Source organism: Perissodus microlepis, chromosome 17 (assembly GCF_051167445.1).
Source record: "Perissodus microlepis isolate ML-2025 ecotype Zambia chromosome 17, ASM5116744v1, whole genome shotgun sequence".
Lineage (NCBI taxonomy): Eukaryota > Metazoa > Chordata > Actinopteri > Cichliformes > Cichlidae > Perissodus > Perissodus microlepis.
Window position 1 is genome coordinate 32,649,659 of NC_140477.1, and position 26,416 is coordinate 32,676,074.

At 40.5% G+C, this 26,416-nt stretch overlaps 1 protein-coding gene across 1 annotated transcript in view; it reads left to right on the top strand.

Annotated features, from left to right (window-relative positions):
* Positions 1-26,416, top strand: part of raver2 (ribonucleoprotein, PTB-binding 2) — a 101,260-nt gene that overhangs the window by 62,599 nt on the left and 12,245 nt on the right. The window contains exons 5-12 of the mRNA XM_084910039.1: positions 11,370-11,561; positions 17,166-17,286; positions 20,365-20,447; positions 20,541-20,639; positions 22,217-22,328; positions 23,892-24,250; positions 25,545-25,653; positions 26,109-26,290. Of these exons, the coding sequence (XP_084766165.1) occupies positions 11,370-11,561; positions 17,166-17,286; positions 20,365-20,447; positions 20,541-20,639; positions 22,217-22,328; positions 23,892-24,250; positions 25,545-25,653; positions 26,109-26,290 (1,257 nt within the window). The remainder of the gene's footprint in view (positions 1-11,369; positions 11,562-17,165; positions 17,287-20,364; positions 20,448-20,540; positions 20,640-22,216; positions 22,329-23,891; positions 24,251-25,544; positions 25,654-26,108; positions 26,291-26,416) is intronic.

Sequence of the window (26,416 nt, forward strand, 5' to 3'; positions counted from 1 at the left end):
AATAATGAGTTTTCTTTTGCTGTCGGGAGCCAGACAGTTGCCTTATTTAGTACATCAGGGGAGGAAAAAAAAGAGCTAATTTAGCTGATTTTGAATATGTACTCTTTTACTCTCTCAATCACTGGCACTTGCTTTTGTAGAGCTAATTAAATCTTTCCAAGTACAATCATAAGATTCTTGACACAATTATTGACCCCCTTTGGTGAAACGCAGTGTTTCAAAGTTTTATTTGAAAAGATGATCTCATTCAGTGACGTCTTCCCGCTGCACACAAAGGTGACCATAAATCTGTGAAATCATTCGATTTAGCAGAAGTACACCACAAGCGTTCTTTTTTTCCCTTTTTTTTAATGGAGGCTTACTTAGATTAACTCCACCTCTCCCTTCGTTGTCCAGCACTCGTCATAAAGACATTTGCACTTAAAGCTGTCACTGTGATAGGCCATGTACCTCTCTTCAAAGACAGCTGTGACAGGGCTGTCCTGACCTCATCACTCTGTTCCGACAACTGACGTGACCATTTAAACTGTGTCACACACACACACACACACACACACACACACACACACAAACACACACCGACAAACTGACAGGTGCTCCCCCGAGCCTGAGCCCTGCCAGTGATGCATTCTGCATCGCTTTGCTGGGGACCACGACTGGAGGTCAAGAGCTGTCGGACACAGTGATTGCTAGCTATGCGTGCACACACATGCACAGTCACATGTATAGTAACATCATTTAAGAGTAGACAGGCAACTGCTTTTTTTTAAAATTGTTTTTAAGGTGTCTTTGCAGTATTGAGCTTGACAGCATTAATTCAGTGAATCCGCTTTTTTATTTGCTGTTTCTCCAGTTGTACTGATGATACTGAGATTCCAGGCAGTCCATTGGCACACGTTAATGCAATGGGATTGTTTTTCCTTCTCTTTTCACTCAACCCCAACTCCAAACAGCAGATGGTTACTCATCCACGAGTCATTTTGTGCTGGAAGTCTCTTCCTGTTAAAAGGGAGTTCTTGGATTGGTGAAATGATTGGTCTTCTCTCGTAAATAGTGAAGAGTCTTTACCTTGAGAAAATCAGCAACTCTCATTCTGTAGTTTTACCTCTTTGTTGCATCTTTTCTGGATATTTATAATTATCCATCCATCCATTCGCTTCCGCTTATCCTTTTCAGGGTCGCAGGGGGGCGCTGGAGCCTATCCAAGCTGTCATAGGGCGAGAGGTGGGGTACACTCTGGACAGGTCGCCAGTCTGTCACAGGGCTAACACACAGGGACAGACAACCATTCTCGCTCACATTCACTCCCACGGGAAATTTGGATTAACCAATTAACCTATCCCCACTAACTGCATGTCTTTGGACGGTGGGAGGAAGCCAGAGTACTCAGAGGGAACCCACACAAACACGGGGAGAACATGCAAACTCCACACAGAAAGACCCCGGCCTGATGGTGGAATTGAACTCAGGACCTTCTTGCTGTGCGGCAACAGTGCTAACCACCGTGCCACCCATTTATAATTATAATTGAGCTATTTGTATATATTATAGCCATCTCTTATATTTTGTGATATATTGTATTATTTAATTTAGTTCAGTCTGTTACTGTTGTTGTCTTGGAGCAACTGTAACCACCTCATTTCTTCAGAGATTATTAAAGTATTCTGATTCTGATTTTGGTAGATGAAACAGTTCAAGCACTTCTGCTCTTCATCTGATAATAATGCAGTGTAGTCTTGAATCACATGTTGTTGGTCACATGGTCACATCACATGGACTAATCAAAACCCATATATTACACTGACCAGACGCTTGATAGATATATAAATAACCACACTCAGATGTGGATTGTTTATTATTCCCTGTTGATGATCTGAAAAGTCAATAAAGAAAAATCAGTAAGATATTAGTAATGCAACATATCAGTAAATACAGTGGAAAAAAGTTTAGACAAATAAGAAAAAACACAACAGATGATGGGAAAAAGTAAGAATAATGATGAACCAGTTTTCAACTGGCATCATATAATGAAATTAAATAAAACTGAAAAGTTTAGCACAGCAAGTTGAGATACAGACATGAGTGAGCAAGAATTTCCTGCCAAAACTCTCTGCACTCTAGGCTTCTTCAATGCAGAGCTGCCAGCCAAGTCAACTCTTTTATAAAGCAAGTGCTGAGCAAAGCGCTTAACATTAAGAACAGAATAAAAATACAAAACCATCAGCATGGAAGCACCAAAGCATTACATCTGTGTACATCTAAATAAGTTTTAGAGATCTGTTGAGTCAAAAATGTGTGTCATGACTTGGTCACAACACATAAGACTACGTGTTTGTTAACAATCAATTATAAATCGCTCACATTCACAACATGTGCCATGTCTGTCGTAAGTGTCAATGTGTAGCAACAAGAGGGCAGCCTGGGTCCCCCAACATTTTGTTTTTCACTTTGGCGTGCTGAATATGGACAAACTTTCTGTTCCTGTTGGATATGTTGTTTAAGGTGCATGAAGAGTTTTTTAGGTTAGAAGTGAGTGTTTTTTGTAATGGACCTTATTATACACATTTGCACGAAGCACCAATAATACAACTCAAGATCTGTGAAAAACAAAAACAAATAAAATCTAACATGTCATAATGGAAAATGCTGTTCTCAATCAGCAGCATCCCTTTACATGTAGATTCCCACTTGAAAACTCAGCCTTTAGTGCTTCATATCTTTGTGAAAATTTGCTGTCGTACTGAACAAGTAAAAAAAAGAGTCATCAGCTGCTGTTAATTATGCTGAAACTGAAGTTGCCTCAAGTGCCACAGCACTTTGGCTTGACTCATTTAGCATAGATGCCTGATTATGCTGTCAAAACCCTGGCTAGTAAGGAATGTTTGAGTATAAGACGAGAGTGCTTCATGTAACAAAATGCTGTAAGTGTGATTTTCAGCCATATTGCATTTATATTCCTTTTATCATTTCGCTTAGACATGGTGTCTTTTTTTTCGCATGAATATGTTGTATGTTACGTAGTAGTTTAAATATACACTTACAGTCCCATTATTAGTGTGCCTTACTAGTTGTAGGCTGTACCTCCTTTTGCCTTGAGAACTACCTTAATTCTTTGCACACATGTCCTGTTCCACCACATCCCAAAGGTGCTCCACTGCAGGTCTAGTAACTGTGGAGGCCACTTGAGTATAGTGAACCAGTGTGAGATGACGTGAGCTTTGACGTGCTACGTTGTCCTGCTGGTAGCAGCCGTCAGAAGACTGCTCATATGGTCACATGGTCAGCAAGACTCAGGTAGGCTGTGAAATGCAAACAATGCTCAATTCATACTAAAGAGCCCAAAGTGTGCTACGAAAGTTATCTCCCACATCATTACACCACCGCTACTAGCCTTGATATAAGGCTAGGTTGGAACCATGCTTTCATGTTATGTTAACCCTACTCTCTGGATCTGATAGCAGAAAACAAGAATCATCACACCAGACAACGGGTTTCCTGTCTTCTGATGTTCATTTTCCGCAATCCCATCCCTGTTCTTACAGTTACTGACATGAGGGCAACTGGTGTGGCTTCTGCTGCTGTAACCCATCTGCTTCAAGGTTCAGTTGTGGGTTCAGAGATGCTCTTCTGCTCTTCAAAACCATCTGTTGGGCATTCTCCTCTCACTTCTGGCATCTACAAGGCATTTTTACCCAGAGAACGGCCGTTCACTCCAGTGTTTTCCTATTTCTTTCTTTTTTCCCCCCTATAGATAGTTGTGGGAGTAGATCAGTAGATCAGCTGTTTCTGAGATACTCAGACCAGCCTATCTGACATCAACTTCCACGTAGGTCATCTTGAGTGCATCTATATGCCTAATTCAGTTTCTCTCATGTTTTTTATTTTCACCTTTATTTATACAGGTAAATCTCATTGAGACACGAGGTCTCATTTTTAAGAGCGACCTGTTTTAAATATCCGTACAAAACGACAACATGTTAAAACATACTGTAGTTGTTACAATTCATACAAAAAAATTGCACCTGAAAATAAAATAAAAGACAGTAACAATACCACAACATGAACAGACATCCAATGATGCTTTCTCTGTTGTCCTTAAAATTGGTTTAAAGCCCTTCAGTTCAGTTAAGCTGCACAGTTTCAAATCCTGTTGTAATTTGTTCCAAGTATAAGGAGCATTGTAAGAAAATACCTTTTTCCCAAGTCCTGTACGTACTGTAGGAAGAGTGAATGTATTAAAGGCTTGTGAGCAGAGGCTGTAATTACTGTGTTTAAGTGACATATAGGAAGCAGTAGTAAGCCAATTATTGATATATAGATGAGACTATACCAATGCAATAGTCTGCATGTGAACAGTGAAGAAACACAGAGACATCCTGTGATGAATCTCACCGCTCCATGATAAACAGTATGCAACATCTGTAAAGAGCTAACAGGAGCCCTCAAATAATGTCACCATAATCAATGTGATGTAAGAAGGTGGCAGCAACAAATTGTTTTTTCACAACTTACTTTTAATCTGAATGTTTTTTTTATAAGATTTTCAATGTGTGGCTTAAAAGAAAGATCATGTGATTGGCTGATTAGATATTTGTATTAAGCACTTGAACCGGGGCACCGAATAAAGTGACTGGTGAGAGTATGCCTCATTTTCTTATTAAACAGCATCAAAACAAACATGTCAGTGCATGCAGTGATGATGATTTCTGACACATAAAGATGACAACTCTAAGCGTATTGCATGCAAGTGAAGTTTGAAGGCTTATGCATCACAGTTTGGCTTTTATGCACCGCTCAAAGAAAACTGTGCTTTTAGTCAAAAATCCATATTTTCCCTGGACTTGAGTTTGTGCAGTGGGTTTGCGTAATCTGTTATTCAAACATAACTACCTATTGGCCAAAGTGTGGAAAAAAATGTGCTAATTAGACTGGTGCAGGGTAATTGCATATTGCAGGAGAAGGAGTTTCTTCTGGGCCAATCTGTTTTTGATTTGCATCAAGAATAATTTGGAGGATGAAGCACGGAGTGCTAAATTTGCTCATATAATTACTCTTTAATGTTCTCAAAGTCCGCCTTGAGGACAAGGTAGAGCCACACGTGATAGGAAAAAAACAGAAAAAAGGATCATTGCAATGCAAACAGTTTCTGATTTCAATCTTAAATCTGTTTTGGTTTTTTTATTTTTTATCATCCAAAGGCATTTAAAGCATAATTTTGAAGGAAAATCTGGGAAACTTGACATTAGATCAGAAATATTTTTGTTTTTTGTCTTTCTCTGTACAGTAGTCTTAATGTGAACACTCCTGCAATAAGAGGACATTTCAATCTTCAAACCATGATCCAGAAATTATGGTCTTTGTTGGAGGGGTGTTGGGTTTTTAAAGAGACTGTACACATGGAAACAGAGAGAGAAAGAGAGCTAAATGACAACTGGCATCCACAAGGCTCAGATACAGTATGCACAAGCCCATTTTAAATTTGCATAATTGTGCAGATTCGAATAATGATTGAATGTTTTATATATTCCAGTCTTCTGTTGTGTGAGTGCAGTCGGAGAAAAAACAATTAAGGGAGAAGCTCACTCAGTCTTTGCATCCTTGCTCAAGAATGCGCGCACAAACACAAGTTGATGACAGTCTGAATGCCATTTTCACAGAATCCAATTTGATATATAATGTTTGTTTCACAGTTTACCCACTTCCACTCGTGTGTGTGAGAGTGTGTATTCATATCATTGTGGGGACCAAAAATTGGAAGTTTACTATACTTGTGGGGATCAACACACCTTATGGGGACCAAAATCCTGCTCCCCATGAGTTTGAAGGCATTTTTAAGACTCAAAATGTGGCTTTAGTGTCAGGGTTACATTTGGGTTATGGTTAGGTAAGGGCTAGGGAAAGCATTATGTCAATTAGATCGGCGGTCCCCAACCCCCGGGCCGGTCCGTGAGTCATTTGGTACCGGGCCGTGAGAGTTGAGGCTCGGGTGTGAAATTTATAGTTTTCAGGGTTTTTATCGGTTTTTATCACTATTTTTTTTATCGTTTTTATCGTTAACTCAGTTTACCGGTACTGGTTTTATTTTGCTGTATTTATCCACGACACCTTAAAGGCTGGTCCGTGAAAATATTGTCGGACATAAACTGGTCTGTGGCGCAAAAAAGGGGCCGCTGAATTAGATTCACAAGATATGAATACCCGTCTGTGTGTGTGTGTGTGTGTGTGTGTGTGTGTGTGTGTGTGTGTGTGTGTGTGTGTGTGTGTGTGTGTGTGGTTAGAAAGTTTTTATGTGTTTTTCTTCCTGTCTTTTCTGGCTCATATTCTCTGTCAGCCCACCTCCCCTCATTCTCTTCAACCATCAGTCACTTAATCAATCACTGATGTTTTCTGCCTCACTTTTATGTCCCCTTCCTCCGCCACTTACTTTCTTTCTTTTCCCTCCTCACTCCCACTCTCTCTCCCCCTTCCATCCATCCATATCTCAAGTGGTAAAGTGGTTCCGGTCATTTCCATGCAGTTTGCTTAATATATGCTGATGATAATAGCCTATCGACCTACTCCTCCACACATACGTGCATATTCCTCTTGTGTTCCCTGCATTCATTCAGCCATCCATCTCTCCATCCCCCTGTTCAGGCTGGAGGGAACAGCAGACGACTGAGAGGTGGGAGGAAGTGGAGGGGCCACTTGATTGAGTGTTGAAGCTAACAGGCGTCAGTGTTCGTGCTGAAAAAGTACAAATGCATTTGCTTTCCACTGATTCAAAATTCCTTTATTTTTACAACAAAGAGAAAGGAAAGAAAAAATGTAATCATTTCATAAACTACTCACATACAGCACAAAAATTGAAGTGTTAATTATTTATTTCAACAACATGCAGTGAATGAATCTAAATCATTCAATATTTGGTGTGACCACCCTTTGCCTTCAAAACAGCATCAGTTCTTCTTCTGGGTACACGACAACAACAAAGGAACTTGGCTGGTAGGTTGCTCCAAACATCTTGGAGAACTAACCACAGATCTTCTGTGGATGTACGCTTCTTCAAATCCTTCTGTCTCTTCATGTAATCCCAGACACACTCGATGATGTTGAGATCAGTGCTCTGTGGGGCCATAACATCACTTCCAGTACTTCTGATGACTTTGGCTGTATGTTTTGGGTCGTTGTCCTGCTGCAGAATACATCTGGGGCCAATAAACAACGATTTATATTTTTGAAAGCATTCTTTGTAAACAGCATTTTTTTTACACCTGCCTAAAACTTTTGCACAGTACTGTATGTGCATATGTGCAATGTAAATGCAGAGTTTGAAACTCTTCTGAGTTTAGCTGATGCCTTAGCTGTTTGCAGCAGTTGAAAATAAATAATCAAGTTTCTGATTTGCTCACATAAATGTGAAAGCCTTTGTGTATGAATTCTTATACCCTCCCTGATTTTATGCTGCATGTGGAGGCATCAGAAGACTTATTCATATTGGGGTTTTTTTCTGTGTAGACCTTAGTCATGTACTTCGATTCATATGCTGGCCCTTAGAGGTCAAAACTGCGACTTGAGAAAACTCACATATCTTCACCTCTTGGCGAACAGTGGTAAAACATTAGCAAAAGCTGCATTTAGTTGAATTGATTGTATTTTATTTTTAATTTATTGCTGAAGATGTTTTCCTAATTTTTAACTCAACTTTCTGAAGGTATTCAAACAATGGTTAACCTTAAAATGTCAGAAAATACTAACCCCCCCCCCTAAAAAAAAACTGTTTCTAAGAATTTCAAGCTGAAAACCTACAAATCCAAATGTACAAACCAGTATATGTCTGGTACATTTGGTTGAGAATAACTGAATCAATGAGCATCCAAATGAGTTGAAATTATAGGTGCTAATTTTCTGTTGATCATCCTTCTTCCTCGTTTTTTTCCAGCTCTGCTTGTATTTAATATTGCATTATTTCAGGCAGCAAATTCATGGACAGAATTACCTTCAAACATGTATCATTAAAACCACCTGCTGCTCCACGCTGCTGTTGCTGCCTGATTGTTGATCATTATTCGTATTAATGTCTCTGTTGTTCTGTCCCGTTCTGCTTTGTTTAACCCTGAAGGACTTATTCATTGCTCTCACATTAGAAATTTGTCACTTGGACTTTGGATTCATTGACTTGCATACCCTCAAGATCAGAGTTTATTGCAACATTATAAGAGAGTAGCCAGGCCTTTTTCCACCAGTGTTGTGATGGTGTCACATCTAGAACTGCTTCCAGTAGAGATTCAAAAAATAAAAATTCCAAGAAGACTGATGCTGATGTGACAAAGCTGGATAGAGAGAAAACCCCAAAAAGCACTTGGTGACAATGAGAAGAAGAAACTCCCTTTTTTAACAGGAAGAAACCTGGTAGAACCAGGATCAGGGATGAGCAGCCATCTGCTGCAACCGGTTGAGGGTGAGAAAGATGCCCACAGATTACATCCTTCCATAGAAATTACTCCAACCTCACAGTTATGCTACTTTCTCAAAAGAAACCAAAGCTGACTTCACTCATTAACAACATTGCGCTGATGTACTATAAAAGCACTTGGTCAAAATAACGTTAATCCACAATTAACACGACAAATCTCACGCTATGGCTAAGGACCAGTATTCACATTGGTCTGCTGTTTTGCTTGCTACTTGATTGGTATTTCACAGCATCTGCACCTTTCAAAATACATTTGGCCTGTGCGATACAGACTGTGTTGATTGATATAAAAGCCTCCATGACTCACACGCTCTTATGCGACCTTGTGTGCAAAGTGAACCACAAATATAGCTCTTCAGCTTTGTTTTGCACAATTTTCCCCTTCTTTACTCTTCAAAGTAAAAAGGTCAGTAATGTTTTGGCTGATCACTTGGTTGCAGCTTAAAGTAGTGGGGAGATGTGGCCAGAGCCATGTGTGATATTGGCCAAGTCTGTCACAAATGCTGCATTTCAGAGGGAGCAAACCACACAATATGCACAATATGTACCGAATAGTGCACCTTCCTTTCACCGTATGGAAATTAATATAAGAAATCAGATAAGGGTTTCTCATAAAAGTGTTCATTTATATAGTTTCAGCTTCCTGAAATTATATATGCTTTTCTCTTTGGCTGAAATATCCAGAGTCTATGAATATGCAGATTTTTTTTAACACAGCTGTTTATATTTTGTAGACACTACAAGTAACGCTGCATTTAACTTCGAACAGTGCCACGAAATTCTCTTTGTTTGTGCGTGTCTGGAATGAAGATGAATTTATTTGAAAACTGCCTTTTTGGTGTCTAATTGTGCACCTTTAGCAGCGATGGTGCAAGTATTAACAAACCAAACCTTCAAATGGTCTCTAACAGATCACACATCCTTTAAAATGTGAAAGAAGTTAAATTGAGTTCCAGTCCTTTTTATTCCTGCTGTATTTCATATGAATCGAACCAGTGCTAACAATACGTTAAGTGGTATGTTTTAACCACAAGCCATTACTTTGTGGACATAGTCATTATCCGATAAAGTCCATTAGCTATAAGCTATTAGCCTGCCTGCATTATTTAGCTTGAGCTCAGAAGATGGAAATGACTCAGCCTTCTTGACAGAGAAGTCAGTCTTTATCAGCAGTACACTCTAGCGCTGAGACATGTCTTTATTGACCGCTGACCATAAATGTATGATAATAATGCTCTGTCAAGTTTATATGCTGAAAAAGGCCCATTATTCGATCCGGCTCCTAAGTAGGAGATTATTGTAGTTTGGAGCTGTCTTTTCCACAGACACTATGTTAGGTTGTGTTTGTGCGTATCTCTGTCTATGTGCACGTCCCTGGAGCGGTGTAGGAAGAGCAAAAGGATGTATCTTTTACATCATGTCATTTCTTTATCTATCCTTTTTGACAAAAGAAGCTGAGAGAAGCACTTCTACCTCCACTCCACTGTTATCTGTCACTTCACTGTCTGCCAGTCATGCACAGAAAAAAACCCATACATGCATGAATTTGTGCATTTGTTAGTCTAAAACTCTCTGAAAACATTGGGCGGATTAGGATTCGGATAACTTTGCAGTCTTTGCAGCCTCTCATGCTGGCTTCTCGTTTTCTTAGTCAAAGTGCATCATGACGGTAGCTTGGGCTGCACAGATAACTGCCACTGGAGAAGATTGTGTTTTGCCAATCAGTCTTCTAGATGAATGATATTGCTATTCCTAGATGGTGCCGAGAATGTGCAGATATAAAAACGTGTCTGACCTCCTTTGTTTGCCCCGATGATTTATTAAAAGATAGTAAATGCAAGTATTTTTAGGTCTCTGGTGAGGGGGGCACACCTATCAAGCAGTAAGCAGCTGATACTGGCTGATAAGAAGTCAGTAAATTTTCTTTTGCGTACTGAAAAAAAAAAATCCACTTTAAAATACATTTACTTCATTAAACAGCTCTTGGCGATAATGCTGCAGTGGTGGCGTATTAATTTTTTATTCCTACAGATAATTGCTGAAGTCTGAAGGGCTGGTGACGTTAGTTTGTAGTGTCAGAACTTACGTTGTTTTCAGAAGTTGATGTTGGGTTTTATGCTGGACTATTGCTCTTGCTACCGGTGGCATTTCTCCCTTATGTCACTCGACCCACTTTCTCCTGAAGGAACTCGCTCCAGCCTGCTGGGTGCATTTAACCAGGACAGGTTATTCCATATGTTTTGAACCCACCAGTGAGCAGACAGTTCTAACATCTTACAGCTAATGTGGCATGCCTGGAAGTGGAAAGGTGTACTGTATATTAGTGAAAGCCTGTCAAGTAGATTTGGAGCATTCCTGTGAACTAACAGGAACAACAAACGATGACAGGAGTGCGCCTGCTTTTAATCAGACACTCCAGCAGGTGAGCATCTGCAAAAGGCATGCCATTATCAGGCATAAATCTGATAATGGCATGAATGCAATCCTGGTAATAAATGGGAGCATAAGAAGACTACTCTGCCCCAGTAAGACATGTAAAAAAAAGAAAAAAAGAAGCTAAAATAAAACACGAGATACGAGTTGTTTTCTTTTTCTTTTCTTTTTTTCTTTTGGTTTTTGTAGTGCTCCACATTTACAAGTGTCAATAGGGATTTTTCAGATCTCCTTAAGCACAAATTAGCTCAATTCATCATGTTTATACAATTTGTGGGATGTGATCAATACCAATGTCTTGACGTTGCCGGTTCCCCGGCCAACTAGGAATTTAGATGAAGAATCAAACACAAGGAAAAAAGAAATTCAAATAATTTTTCACATTAGAGCCCACATTTCTGTTCCCAGCCACAGAAGAAAAATCTAAAAGAATGATTTACTGGATAAATGCTTTGTCTTTTTATGCGTGTGTTTCTTCTAGCTTGCTCAGGATGAGGGCAGTCCAGTGCGAGGGTTTGGCGTGGTGGAATATGAGAGCGCCGAGCAGGCAGAAGCTGTGCTGATAGAGATGGACCGAACCCTGGTGGGAGGACAGGAGGTCCGTCTGTCACTCTGTACCCCTGGCACCTCAGGGAGAAGCACCTTGGCTGCACTCATTGCTGCCCAGGGTATGGTGAGTATGTTACGGAGAAAGCAGCATCACAGACGCATCACAGAGTGTACTGAAGAGAGCGCAGACGGCAGTACACGGCATTTAATGTCGCCTTCTGTTAACGCAAGAAGAGGCTAATATTAGCGGCAGCATTGGTTTAGTAGCAATCTTAACAGTTCACTAGCCACCAGTTTTAATGTAATATACCTGCCCAAAGTGTTATTTAGACTAAACCCCAGCCGTACTGTATTTATTACAGACTTGAAGAATCGATGAGAGATGAATCACAATTTATTAGTGTGGATATGTCAGTATGTCACAGTTATATCTTCCACATAAAAATGTGCAAAGGTTTTCACCCAGCTGCTCCCACATAAAAACACAATTTAAAAACCAAAACGACCGGCTGATTTGCAAAATGCGAGCTTTCAGTTTTTTCACGCCATTTGAAGTGCGCAGAGCTAAAGTGAACAAATTAACCTACAGAAGCTGGAAAATTTCTCTGACATTTTTTCATCTCTAACCTGCTGCTGAGCCCACAATTATTAATCTACGGGCATGGTTTTTATCACCAAATTAAAGGAAAAATCTTTATTTTTTTCTTTCTACTGCATAGAGCAAGTTATCAGGGCTCTCTGGGATTTTAAACCAGGTGGAGTTATAAGCTGTTTTGAAAAACAAGTGCCAAACTCAGTTCACATCACTTTTTGACACTTGGTTATAGTTACATAACATGCTGTCACCATGGCAACTAACTGCCACTTAGCTGACACAGGTGGACCGTTGAGGTGCCATGCATTTGAATTTCATCATCCGATTCGCTGATTTGACTCTCGTCTCTCCGCAGCTCAAGTCCGGCAGTAGCAAAAATCCTAGTTACTGTTAAAGCTGATTCCAGACACATCCAGGAATCAATATTTCTACCATGTTGCTTGGCATTAATGACTGTATTTGGACCATCATCAGCTTACCACATCCCCTAAACCTCCAAACCCACCGTCACTGTAAATGAATTGAAACATTCCCTTTGCTATTTCCTATCATAAATCCTAATTTTACTTTCAAAATTTAAAACGTTATGTCACAGTAGTCTCAATTTTGTAGCATTCCCTCATACGTGGAGGACCACATGCTACAACACTGGACTTCTCATGGAAAAAAAAACAGAGGAAAACAACAAAAAAAGAGCGGATATGCTCACAGCTACTTTTCCATCTAATTGTGATGCCAGTGCCGGGTGGTTCTTGCACATCCGCTGCTGAGAAACACCGAGGTTTGACGTGGAGCACATGCACGAACACCCTCTAGCCGAGAAGGTCTTTGTAGCTGTGATACCCCTCCTACACAGAGCTGTGGTAGCAGAGAGGCACTGACATGATAATTATAGTTCTATAGACTGATTGGGCTCCTCCGCTGTCTCCCGCAGCCTGAAATAAACCAAACCACAAGCTAGTGACACACTATGACACTCATACGTGCACCCATTCAAACAGATGCACCCAGCGAACCCGCACACGGCATGTAAATACAGCGAGTGAGAGTAAGTGAGAAGTAAGAGTTCCCAAAAGGAGGAGTCCCTGCTAATCCCTGTGGGTACCTCGATTTACTACAGCTACTGAGTCCTGACAGGTTTGTGTGTACGTGGGTATGGAAGGAATCTAGGGACAGAGAAGGGAAGCGGTTAATGGCTACTTAAAGAGCAGTCCAGATGGTGTTTATTTCATGCTAGTAGACATATCGTGAATGAAATAAGCAGTCACCACCGTGACTGACTGTTTTTCACATGCAGTGCAGCAATGACTGCGTCAGAATCACTTGATTCAGAGAGTTTCGTATGTAACAAACCTCAGCCAGGTTAGTATCCTGCTAGCTTGCAATCAAGAGCAAGGATTATCCAGCATTAGCAACACATAATTGTTATTGATAATGTCATTAAGACGAACACTGATGATATTTTATATCTGTTTATATGTTTCCTGTGAAGTAGAGAGTGATAAATGAAACACATCACTACCTCGTATGTCAGCTTGTAGGTGGTTCTCTCTTTTCTCTTTTCTCAGGTTTGAGAATAATTATTGTTATCAGAATACATCAAACCTACATTTGTATAGAAGGTGAGCAGCTACCGCCTTCACTGCGGGTGGGCGTTGGATGCATTGGTGGAGCTGGAGGTGGGGAGCAATTTTCACAGATTCGCACCTACTAATGGCAGCTCATGCTGAAGACCTGGAGGGATCGTTGTCATAGGCTGAACGTCTACATATGTCACTTTGATGAAGAGAGATGAGTTTTCAGGGCTTTCATCAGTGTTCTCAGAGGAACCGTAATCACGTTTTAAAATACAGGAATGATGGGACAAGATTTAAAATTGCGCTCATCGGGAAATAGCATCTTAAAGATTTTTCATTTTACAGTATTTGAAGTTTGAAGTATGTCACGTAGGTTTTCATGAATATATTTTGTGTAATTCAAGATTCCATCAAGATTTCATCTATTGATCTTTTTATGTCTCTGAATGATATTAATATTTATTTGCAACTTGGATGCGCAACAACAAACTCTCCACAGGTGTCCTCTATACTTTGGATCGCCCTTATCGAGCTGTTATAAGTGCTAAATTTCCACTTTAGCTAAAAGCTGTAGTCTCTCTTTCTCTGATGGCATCACAGCTGTTGCAGAGCGTGAACTATCAGATGCACGTAAAGAGGTTATAGCTGTGACGGATGGGATGGAAAATGTGTTTTTGAATAAATTAACAGGGGCGATTGAGGAGGAAGGAAGACATGCAATTGGTAAAAGAAACAAAAAAAAAAGGGGGGGGGGGGGGGGGGGGTTTGAGGAGGAGACCAGAAAAAGGGGAAGAAAAAAGAGGTAAGACAGAAAGAGATCCTGTGAGGACTGTGAGGTTACATTAGTGCCCCGAGGCCCCTTCAGCATTATTGCAGTGAATGTGAGCAGCTGGTAAAAGCAACATCAGATCTTCAGAAAGAGCTCGAGACCTGCTCCTGTCTACAGTTCTCTGAGGCGATTCTCTCAATTCTACAGTTAGTGTGATGCGAGTGTGAGTGTGAACGCTGAGGACCAGATGGCCTCCTCCCTCCCTCCTTTCTTCTCCCTTCGTCCTTTTTTTCCCTTACACGATACTTCTCGCTTTCCCTTCTTCGCGGCTTCCTTACCTCCCTGGCATGTCTGTGTGTGCGTTATAGTGTGTGGGTGTGTGGCTGGATTTTGTGCCAGTAGCCAAACAGACTGATGCATGCTGACATTTTCTCCAGCAGAAAGAAAAGAAATGAGAGAGCTCTCCTCCTCCTCCTCCTTCTCTTCCCTTGAAAGACGCTGTCAGCTATGACTGGCCTTGTTCAACACACACACACATACACGCGCGCGCGCGCACACAAACAATAGTTTTCCTCACCGGAACATTCAAATACACATAGTGTACGTGTGCACTAGACTCTCCTCTTCCTTACTTGCTGACAGGACGGAGTCAAACGCAGCCCATCCCCGTCAGTAAAGCTCTCGGCTCCGGGATGCGACAGAGAGGAAACAACGTTGACTTGTGCTCAAGTCAGGCTGTAGCTCGGGGCAGGCAAGGAGGAAACATCACCATCCTTGCTAATGTTGTTTTAAATAGCCGTGTCTGTAGGGCGGCCAGCGCGTACTGCCGCCACACTGTCAGAGCTGAGGAGGATCTACCAGAGCACGGGCAGCTCCATTCGATTTGACGCAGTCTAATTCAATAAGATTTCATTTGAGCCTGTTGAATGAAATTTCCTCAGCATAATGAGTAATTGAATTCTTATTTGGGGTAATGTGCCTTACAGTAACTCCTTTGATTAAATGCAAGTCAGCAGAGAACTGTTCAGATCCAGGAAATTTAGCTTAATGTCAAATTAAATAGAAGTTTATTGGTAATAGGAAAGAAAACAAGAGTTTAAAACGACTCTGAGAAGTGTTGTGTGTGAGATAAGGTCAGCTTTAATTAAACATAATGTTCTAAAATGCACTTGGGTTAGGTTTTAAACAAACATATATATATATATATATATATATATATATATATATATATATATATATATATATGAAAGAAAATATTAAAGATCAAAACCTGAGTAATGCAAAACAGTCCTCGTAAATCTTACACTGGTCTTTGGTGCAGCTCCTCTAAGCTGTTTTAAGCCCACCCTTTATCACGTTTTTTCCTGATTGGTTGCACCTTCTAAACAGAAGGCCTAAACCGCTGGTGGGTGGGGCCTTCTGTTCTCACAGCTGAAACCATGTGCCTCAGTTGAACATCCACCATTGTACACATGACAGAAGATTAGGAAAAGCAGAGCTGTTGCACTTTAAACAAATGAATTCCACAGCGGTCAGTGATGGGGTCAGTTTGTTATTGTAGAGAAATTTGCTCTCTGCATTTTACTCATTCTAAGTATCAGGAGCAGTGTGCAGGGCTGGAGGACAAGCTCCAGCTGTAAGCCTTGGTGGAAGTTCACACTGACAGGAGAATTAACTTGGCATGAGGGCAGAAGAAACCAGAACTCCTGGAAGAAAACAGGCACAGGCCACCTAGGACTTTCTTGCTGTGAGCCAACGGTGCTTATACCTCTTTTACAACTCTGCTCTGTTGTAGTTTGAGGACTGATAAACACCAAAGGCTACACAGGCCTAAGATGGAGTCTCTTCTTTTTCTTTTTTCTTTCTTCTTTTTAGACTGGCAGGTCCAGTTTTCTATGAGCAATCTAGGCGATTGCATATCAAACTTCCCCCCATCCCTTATTTTATTGCTCTATGACTTTCTGTCGGTACTATGATTTACTAATCATCTTTACAAATTTCAATGAAAATAATAACAGGATGATATTCTTGCGTCAGACTTATTTATTATGTATATATTTGTGAAAGCCATGCACAAGACGCAGGATTACATTTTAAAAAGCTGCGCTTTGATCAGATATTCTTTTGAAGTGACGTATTTAAGTTCAAGGCAGACGCTCCCAAACTGTGAGCTAAACTACATGTGTGACAGACATTTTTTGAAAGATTTTTCTTTGTGCCCGTTTCTTTTGAAACGACCGAAACGCCCTCTGAAACCTTAATAAAAAAAATAAATATTGGCCATCTCACTATAAGCTGTCATCTTGTGTCAGCACAGAATTTGATGCTGGAAAGGCAGCAGTCATGTAATGTGTCATAATGTGGGTTCTTTTATTTATTCTTTAGCCAGGTTCCAGCACAGCAGCAGACTGTGAAAAAAGCTGTTTTTCAAATATGATACAAACTTGTGAATAAAAGTGGCCTTCCGAAGTCTCTAAAAAACATGTATTTCCTTCAGACTCTTTCTCGTCCTTGTTTTTCTCCCCCGTCCTTTCTCTCCCTCCTGCTGCTGTCGTTTCTCAGCTTTGTCCTTTTATATTTTTTCTTGCCTTTTTTCTTTTGTCTCCCCTCTGCTGACATTGCAGCCATATCCTGATGATGTAAGCTAGTGTAATGATTACTTAAGCCATCAGAGGCTCCTAATGACAAGATCAAAACAGATACTGTACTGCACACATACACAGATACACACATGCACACATATAGTCACGTGTTGTTGCACTCACTTGTTTTTTGTTTTGTCTCCAGATTCTGAGTAACAGGAAAGGTTTGCTACCAGAACCAAACTTGGCTCAGCTGCTGACCAGTATGACGAACCCTGCTGCTCTGCAGATACTCATGAGACCGTACCACACTGGGAAAAGAGGAGGTATGCTGGATAGTCTATATTTAAAATCTGTGAAACGAAAGTATTGTACAGAAATATGTAAAAAGTATTTCTGGCTGTTCCTATGTTCCTGTTAAGTGTGTTGGCATGATGATGATTTCCTTAAAAACGTTGAGTGGGCGGGAAAATCCTGAGGATGGGGTGTCACAAAATTTATAGCCTAAAACCTGTGAATTCTTTTTCCAAAATAATTTTTAAACATTGTATGATGAAAGTTCTGTTTCTCAATTTTTTTATATAAATATATATTTAAAAAAGAAAGGCAACATATGTGGAGTTAGAACTGGTGTTTTATTTTTTTAAGTGGTTTCTCTTTAAATATCATGCTAGCATATCATGCTACATGCTAGCTGAGATTATGGCAACATTGAAAAAGTTGTACATCTGGGAAAAAAACAAAAAAACACCTAACATCTGGATAGTGGATTATCTGACAGTGAATTGGAAATCCAAGCATTGGCTCAGGAAGACTGAACACAGGCTGTGGCATCTGAAAATGAAAGTTAAAACTCTATAATGCAATTAAAAAACAGATGAACATCATCCTCCACTATAAAAGACTGAGGTGAGTTGAAGGGGAAAACTGTACTTTCATCTGACCAATCAAATCTGAAAAAGTCTGCTTCTTTGTAGGTGTACGGGTGCATTAGTTCACATGACATGGGTAGCTTGTACATCTGTTAAAGCCTTATTAATGCTGAAATGATATGTACAGCTTTAGAACAGCTTTTTGGTGCATACATTTTTGCTTAATGCTATAAGATGGTGCCAGATGTATCCTCCTCACATTGAACCTGCATGGCTCCACAGGGAAAGATTCCAGGTGATAAACTGGCCTGCTTGAAGTCCACAGCTGTCATTCATCTAAAAAACATTCTGCGCATTATGAAATGTGGGCCTAACCTGCATCAAGCAAGAATGGAAAAGCTTCAGGCCTCAGAAGCCTCTGCAGTTGGTTTACTATTTTTTCAATTTTTTTTGAAAAAACATAAAACTTAAAAATTGTGATATTTTAGCATTAAAATTGTAATTAAGAGCTTCCGCATTATGGGTGGGAGATTTTTAAGCTCATCATTTTGTCACAATATTTAAAGAATGCTATGCAGTATCAATATTTCTATCAATTTAGAAAAAGCATCCAGTTGGCAGCATTTATAAATGTAACTAGCTGATGAGCATTTTCAAATGTAAGCATGAAAATAGCCTAGGCAGTATTTTCCCTGGAAATTTTTAAGTATAAGTATAAAATAACTGCTAACACTTAATAATTATAGTAACTGAACCTTGTAACTGCTCATCTTGATGTTGGCATATGGCACTTTTATATCACATCAATAATTTATACTGGTGTTATTGTGGACGATGTCACAGGCCTATTGTGCATACTGGCAGATTAACCATGATAGAAACATAAAAGGTAATTAGCAGTGCTATTAATTAAGGGCAGCTGTGGCATAAACATTACATTGGGAGGTGGGATAACAAATGTAAGCACTATACAACAAGTCAATATGAACATTTAGACAAATATAAAATGATGAAATTGGTGATAATGATCTGGGCAGAAACTAGATCATGACTACAGGGCATGGCTGGCAATCAAAGCTCCGCTGAATGAGTCTCCCTCTGCCAGGCCCTCCTATATACTGTAATCACCTCGGCAGTGGCTTCATTATTTGATGAATGGCTAATCAGGTATTAAAATGAAATCGTGTGACATTAGGGGAAGAAATGAGAACAGGAAGGAGAGAAAATGAGAGAGGTGGGGGAGCTCTCTTAAAGAAGAGTATGCACAATTAAAGTCTAAAATTAGGATCTTGATTAAATGTTAAACTTTCTCTACTTATTCTGGAGGAAGCTACCATTAGCATTGACGCTTACATTTATTATGACCAAGGCTTGTGTTACCACGCATGCACAAAAGAAGCAGAAGAAAGGCTGTGCATCTGTGGTATGGGTGCAGATCAGTGTGATCGATTTTGTTTTTATGAATCACAAACAGGAAGTATGTTGAATGTAGAAATTGGGATTGCACTGGATTTTGTGATGTATTTTTAAAGAAGGTGCATTAAAGAAAGCACAAATGTCTCTCCTCACAAACACGTAGTTACCCTTAAAAAAGGGTATAGAAAACTACAGGAGGTATTGCTCAAGGGGAGCAAAAGGAAACTTGTTAATGCATTACTCTGTGTGATAAGACATCTCAGTGGATGTCTTATCAAGTGGGGTGTCACTTTCACAGCGAGAGCTGGCCTTGGAGGTGTTTACTGTGAGAAGTGTACTGGACAACAAATTAACTGGAGATTGGAAATCAGAAAATAATAAGACCAAGAGCATTGCAAAAGTGATTTGGACTCAAGTCCTGAAAAGTAAATCTCTAATGGCAGGAAGAGACCATATCAGTGGATGATAAACATTAAATCATCAGGAAGTATGACAGTAATTAATCCTATATACTCTGCATATATACATACAAGAGCAAAAGTACTCGAGATGAAATATCTATTGGTGAGCTTAACACAAATTCATCTGCTTAATTGTTTGTCTTTTGTCAGGCCGTTACAACATCTTGATTGTTTTTACTCTTCAGCCATTCTGCTGCAGATTTGCTGCTGCACTTCATGGTCCTATTGCATCAGCCGGTTTGGGCCAAGCTTATCTATTGGACAGATGGCCTCATATTTGACTCTAGAATATTTTGGTATATAAAGGAGTTTACAGTTTTTTTGTTTTTAGAGCTCTTTTTAAAATCTGTCTTCAACACCAAAATAGAAATTAAGTTTTGGGGGGAAAAAAGTTAAAGTTATGTGGGAGGTAATTTGCTTTGTGCTTGCATAATATCCCAGTATTGCTTTACTGGTGCTTGTTATAAAACAGCCAGCTGTGTGATTGCTTGAAATGTGTTGTAAATGACTGATGGATCGGTTGTCTGATTTGTAATTTCGCCTGTGTGTGCCTGTTGAGATGATGATTGATTAGTACTTTGGTGGAGACTTTAAAAAAAGCAAATCACTAATGGAGGCTCTGGTGTTTCTCTTTGTTGTTTGACTATGTTTTTAGGAAAATACGGGCGTCACACCAGCCTGCCGTTCCTCAGACCTCCCCTCACTACAGCCCTGCTCACACTGGGAAAAGCACACCAGGTCACACTAACATCTAAATCTCTGAATTGTTTAGTGTGTGTGTGTGTGTGTGTGTGTGTGCGTATTCTGATGTCCTTTTCTTTTACCCTGCAGAATGCTATGTTTGGAAATGGACTAGTCCTCCAGAACCTTTTGCACATGCAGCTGGCACAGCAACAGCTTCTACACATCAAAGACAAACGCATCAGCAGTGTAAGACACCTGTTTGTGTGTCTGTGTGTGATGATTTGCATATGCTAGTGCTGAGGGTTAAACATAGTTGGGGTCATGTGCATATGTGCCCTTATGTTTTTATCTCCAGCACTTAATGCACAGGAAAACGAAACCACATCGAAGTCATGCAACCTAATTGCTTCTTCTTTTCTTTTTAAAGTGAGACCTTGAGGTGATGAGTTTCTGTCTGTGTTTTCATTTGCATATTTTTTGTGTTGCTGAAGTGAAAGTTAAATGTCATGGGTATTGATGTTTGGAGTATTTGATGTTTTTTTTTTTTCTTTCTTTATCTTTTTTCTTTTTTAAGCTGAATGATTGCAATTCATACTGGATACTATCTCTACATATTTTTAAAAACTTAATCAACCCACAACTTTAACAAGGAGGACCATTTTAAGCTTTCAATTGGCCTGTCCATCCATCCATCCTCTACTGCTTATCTGGGTCCAGGTTCCAGTCTAAGCAGTCAAACCCAGTCCTATTTCCTATTGTTCACCCAGAGGGACACTGAGGTGTTTCCAAGCAAGCCCTGAGATGTAATCTCTCTAGCATGTCTTTGGTCTGCCCCAAGGCCTCTTCCCTGTAGGATATACCCAGAATATCTCACCCAGGAGGCATCCAAGTCATATGCCTGAGCAAAATAAACTGGCTCCTTTCGATATAGAGGAGTAGTAGCTCTGCTCTCCATCCTACTTGAATGGCCAAACTCCTCACCCTATCTCTACGGGAGAGCCCACCCACCCTTCAGAAACTCATTTGCACCCCTTGTATATATTCTTTCAGTCACTACCCAGTTTGTGACCATATGTGCCTGTAGGGAGACTGACTGACGGGTAAATCAACCGCTTTGCTCTGTCAGACTGCAAGAGATAAGAGTCTATCCACACCTCCTCTTGCCAAGGGCAACTCCGGTTTGGAACATTAAGTCTAGCCCTTGTCCAGGAGGCTCGAGAGCCCATGTTGTACATTGAGGTGAGCCTGTCTACATCCAACTGATATTTCTCAGCCTCACGTGTTAGCTTTGTCTTCTTCCCCAACCAAAGAGGTGAAGTTCCATGTCCCAAGAGTTAGTTTCATTGCTTTGTAATTGTTGTGGAACATCCAAGTATCACTATTAATTTTTATTCATTTATTTTTTGTGAGGACATTTTAATTTAATCTCTGAAGTTGGGCATTTGAACTCTATGGGGATTGACTCGTTCTTGGTGTTGGTCTTGGAGGAACTAGAGTTCTGGGAACTTCAACGCTGGCTTCATTTTCAGTACCGGAGATTGCCACTTGGACTTTTATGAAGATGAGACTGCATATTCTGAGAAATCTGTGAGCAGGTCCTGGTAATTCTAAAACCTTTGTGGATTGGATGCTCTGGATCTACTTAACACAACATTGTATAGCTAGCACAGCCCTCCATGGTGGATTCTGTCTGGTTTATAACGACCATCTCGCTCATGCTCTTCCAATTTTGTTTTTTATGATATTGTTCTTTGATTTTGCTTTTCTGTTCCATTTTTTTTTGTAATACTCTTCCTTCTCCTCTTTCATTTCCCCTTTATTAGGTCTCCAGTCTGCTCGGGGACCCGTCCAGACTGCTCATGCAGAAAGCCTTGTCTCTGCGACCTCCAGGCCTCGTGCAGCTGGGGAAAGGCCTCCTGGGAGACTCTCCTACAGGTAAACGGGTTCCATTATGTAGTGGTTTACACATTTACCTAACACGCTAAACAGCCACAATTTAAGAGTAGACACAAATCCCTGTGGGGTTGCGTCAGGAAGTGCGTCCGGTGTAAGAAATCAAAATGTTAATTACCCGCTGTGGCAACCCCTTAATAGCAGGTAAATGGGTAACAAGCACCCTGATCAGATGAGTTCATTTAATTATTGCAAACAAATTAAATCACAGTGAAGCATTCAGGCTTTGGTTAATACCTAATTTAGTGTTTGCTTCTGGTTTTCTTGCTCTACTACTTTTGTCTTTTTCTTGAGAGGGAGCATGTTAATAGTTTAACTAACTGTGTGGCTCCAGAGTGCAGCGGTTTACACATTTGCTTGGCAAGGTCTGTGAAGGTCGCTGGTTCAGGGAGCAGCTCAAAGTAGAGTCTTATTAACATTTTAACTTGGTAGCGCTCCTACAACACCACCTTTATTTTTCCACGTACCAGTTTTCTAAAAATCAATGATTTACTGTTTACAGTGTAACCTTTTGGTCTGTTCTCTCTGCCAAATCCAGAATCTGTTCTATTTTACCTGTTAATAATGAAGGCTCTAAGGTCCCAGAAAAATATTGTTCATGTTAAAGTGAAAGCCATAAATTTTGTGGGTCCTTTTCCTAATTCTGACCCGTGTGTCGGGCTTGTCCCTGTAAAGACTGCTGAATTTCGCCCAGGTGTACGTTACAGTGCGGCGCAGGAAGCTGCAGCAGATTTACAATTCAAATCTCCAGCTGAGAAAAGCTGTGTTGTTTTAAATGGAAATGATATACCGCAGACTTTTTATGTGCATAAAAACAAACAATCATGCCCCTGTGCACCACTGTGAGTGTGTCCCTCTTTGATTGGATGCATGAGTTTGCAATTTTGCATACGAACGTGCGTGTCTCTTGTCGGTGCGCGTGTCTGCTGGGGAATGTTGGCTCAAGGCTTGTTAGAGCGGATTCGTTTATTGTGCGATGGAGGCCATTTGTCACAGCAATATTGGATTTATAATAAGTGCCACTGTGCGTGTATGTTCACGTTTAGTGTGTATGTACATCTTTTACTTATATGTTTGTGCTTTTTTTTTTTGGCCTGTGTACATTTGTATGGGACTATGTTGCATGTGTACATATTTGTGTTATTAAACCCTGGAGTGAGTGAAATATTGGGATTGTGGAGAGCTAAGTGGCAGGCTGTAAATAAACACGATAAGCAGTGATGTATGAGCGGGAAACTTGCTCTCAAATATTACATCTGGCTCTGCAGAGACGGCCAGGCTGAGTTTCCAGCCGTCTGAGCGATTCATCTGTGTCCTGAGGAGACGGAGACACTGATGGTCATCTGTGAAAGCCATTTCGCATGTTTATCTGGCATCTTTCCCAACCGTGCCTTTATTTCCCTTCATTTCATTTCCTTTTTTTCTGTATACTATGTTTTTACTTTACTGTTTCTTGAATTTCAACTTTCTGTTATCACTCACCTCTCCTTTCATTTCCTCCTGTTTTGGTTTTTTTTTTTGCTTTCTTGTCATCTCCCCTTACAGAGTTGGGACAGGAGTCAGTTCCAGCATCTACCCACAATGCCACAGTAGTGGTTTCAGCAGCAGGTGTCATGCCGTACCTCCAGGGTCGGGCTGTAGGAGGAGACCTACCTAGCCACAGCACCCATTCTGTGACTACGACCCCTTCTGCTTCCTCCTCTTCTTCCTCCTCTTCTTCCTCTTCCACCTGCTGTGACAACAGGCAGCCAGCTCCTCCAGGGACGATGGTGAGCGCCCAACCGCAGGGACAGAGCTATTCCTTGGGTATAAGTAACTCAGGCCTTGGCCCGCCTCCGCCTAAACCCCCTGGAGGAGTTTACACGACAACAGGCCAGCACAACAGCTCAGACAGCTGCCCCCTGGTGAGGACACCGACCGAAAATCTGCATGTGTGAAGCAAATACAAAATACTTGTAAATAAAAGCCTTCCAAGTCTGAAAGGAAGTCCAGTTGTAAACCTAGACTGGGCCTGTATGTCTCAATCATTACACCATTTCAGTTCTTACTTAATACAACATGATATTTATTTTTGGATGCTTCAGGGCGGAGCTACCCTGTGATTGAAAATTTGCCAAATTATGACCTTGCAGTGCTCTCACTTACTCAGATCGTCCCCTTAATTGGATGTGTGCTTTTAAAAAAATATTGAGATGGCGACAGTCAAAATGCTCACAAAGCATTTGATGATGTCCCCTTGGCTACGTCCATCATTTATATACAGTCTTAACATTTCAAAATGTGTAATTTGACAGACTCACAAACGAGGCAGCATTACCTGGCCCTCGTTGTCAGTATTACATAATTGTCGCCTGATCAAATGTTTGGTGGAAGTTTCTTAAGATATTGGTGTAATTCTTTAATTTCTATATTTATGTGTACGTTGCTGCACAAATTAATATTTGAACTCCAACTGTGATGCAAGTTGTTGATATTTTCTGTGAAACCGATCTGTAACTTATCTCTAGAAATGCTTGTTATGGTCCTAACTCCTTCTACCCTGCAGTCTCTCTGTCTCTTGGGGGAAGGGAGTATTTATTCCTGATTAGTGTTGTCTGCTTTTAACCTCAACACACAATATCAAGGGAGCTTTTTGAATAAACAGCCTCAGTCCCTTGAGCGCTTTACCTTTGGAAAATGCCTGTAATGCAACCTGTACCCACCTGTCTGTTTTCTTTCTAAAACACCTCCCTAAATCTCCTGGACTGGGCCAGGATTAAATACAGTACGACTACACTAACATCATTATCTCTTATAAGTCTGTGTACAGAAATAATCACAGTGCCGAGGTTCTTAGGGGACACGATTCCAGTCCCAGTACTGTCTTCTCTGAAGTCCCTTTAATAGAGAGAAAGTGTAATTACTAGAGAGGACAATCCTCACAGGTTTCCACCATCACTTTAGCTCTTCAGTAGCTCACAAAAGTCAGCTTTAGAGCCTCATGTAAAGTTTGTATAATCAGTATTTTTTAGAATTTATGTAGCACAGTATTTTTCATTAAATCCACAATGTGATACATGTTTGGAATAAAGATGAAGCAAAGGAAAGCAGCTGTAATTGCCTTTAAACCCCTCTAAAAACTAAAACTTGATTTTTATTTGCAGTTCCTGTTGGTGGCAGTGTGAATAATACGTTTTATATTCACCTGTCTCTCTTTAGGTAAACAGTGGACAGAGTTCTTTGTTGGGCGATCCTCCTAAAGAAGTCAGGCTGCCTTCTAATCCTTACCTAAACCTGGCAAGTGTAATGCCAGGGGTAGTTCTGCAAGGTGAGCACACGATCGCACAACAACCATAAAGCTTTTGCACCAGAGTTCACATCCTGGCTTTTGCAGCACTTAAAAGCATTTTGTGCTCATTTATTAGTCAAGCTTTTTTATTCAAGAAGAGCAATTCAGGTCAGCCGGTGATCAATTCTACCACCTCTGTTAATCAGATCAGTTTTAAACACCTAAATGAATAAAATCAGTTGGAAACCTCATATCAGACACGTACAAAAGTGTCCAAGAGCATCTCAATCATGAACAACATGAAACAGGTTCTAGATTATAATTGTCTCTATATACTGAATTGTCTCTAATTCTTCCAGTATTTAACTTATTGTGGGGAAATGTTATAAAAATACACTAAATTACAAAAAAGGGCAGTTTGTGTGATAATCATCACATCATTATGATTATTAACACATCATTTGTCGTCCATTCTCCCTTCCACTCTTCCATAGGCTCAGTGGGGAGCAAAGCCCAGGGAGGACAACCCAGCTCTGCAGTTTACAACAGCTCAGTCGCTCCTGTGGTCTCCCAGGGCTCCGGCTCCTACTCCCACAGTGCAGCAGCTACGACCGCTGCCCCGTACAGCACAGATTCCTCCACTGACTACAGCCAGTACAACCAAGCATACACACAGGTCCTGCCCTACAACACATGCACGTGTGCACACACACACACACACACTACACAAATATGAATGCTGAATTTTGGGGTCTGTACATTCAGTTAGTGTGAACAGGCATTACTGGGCCTCAAATATGCT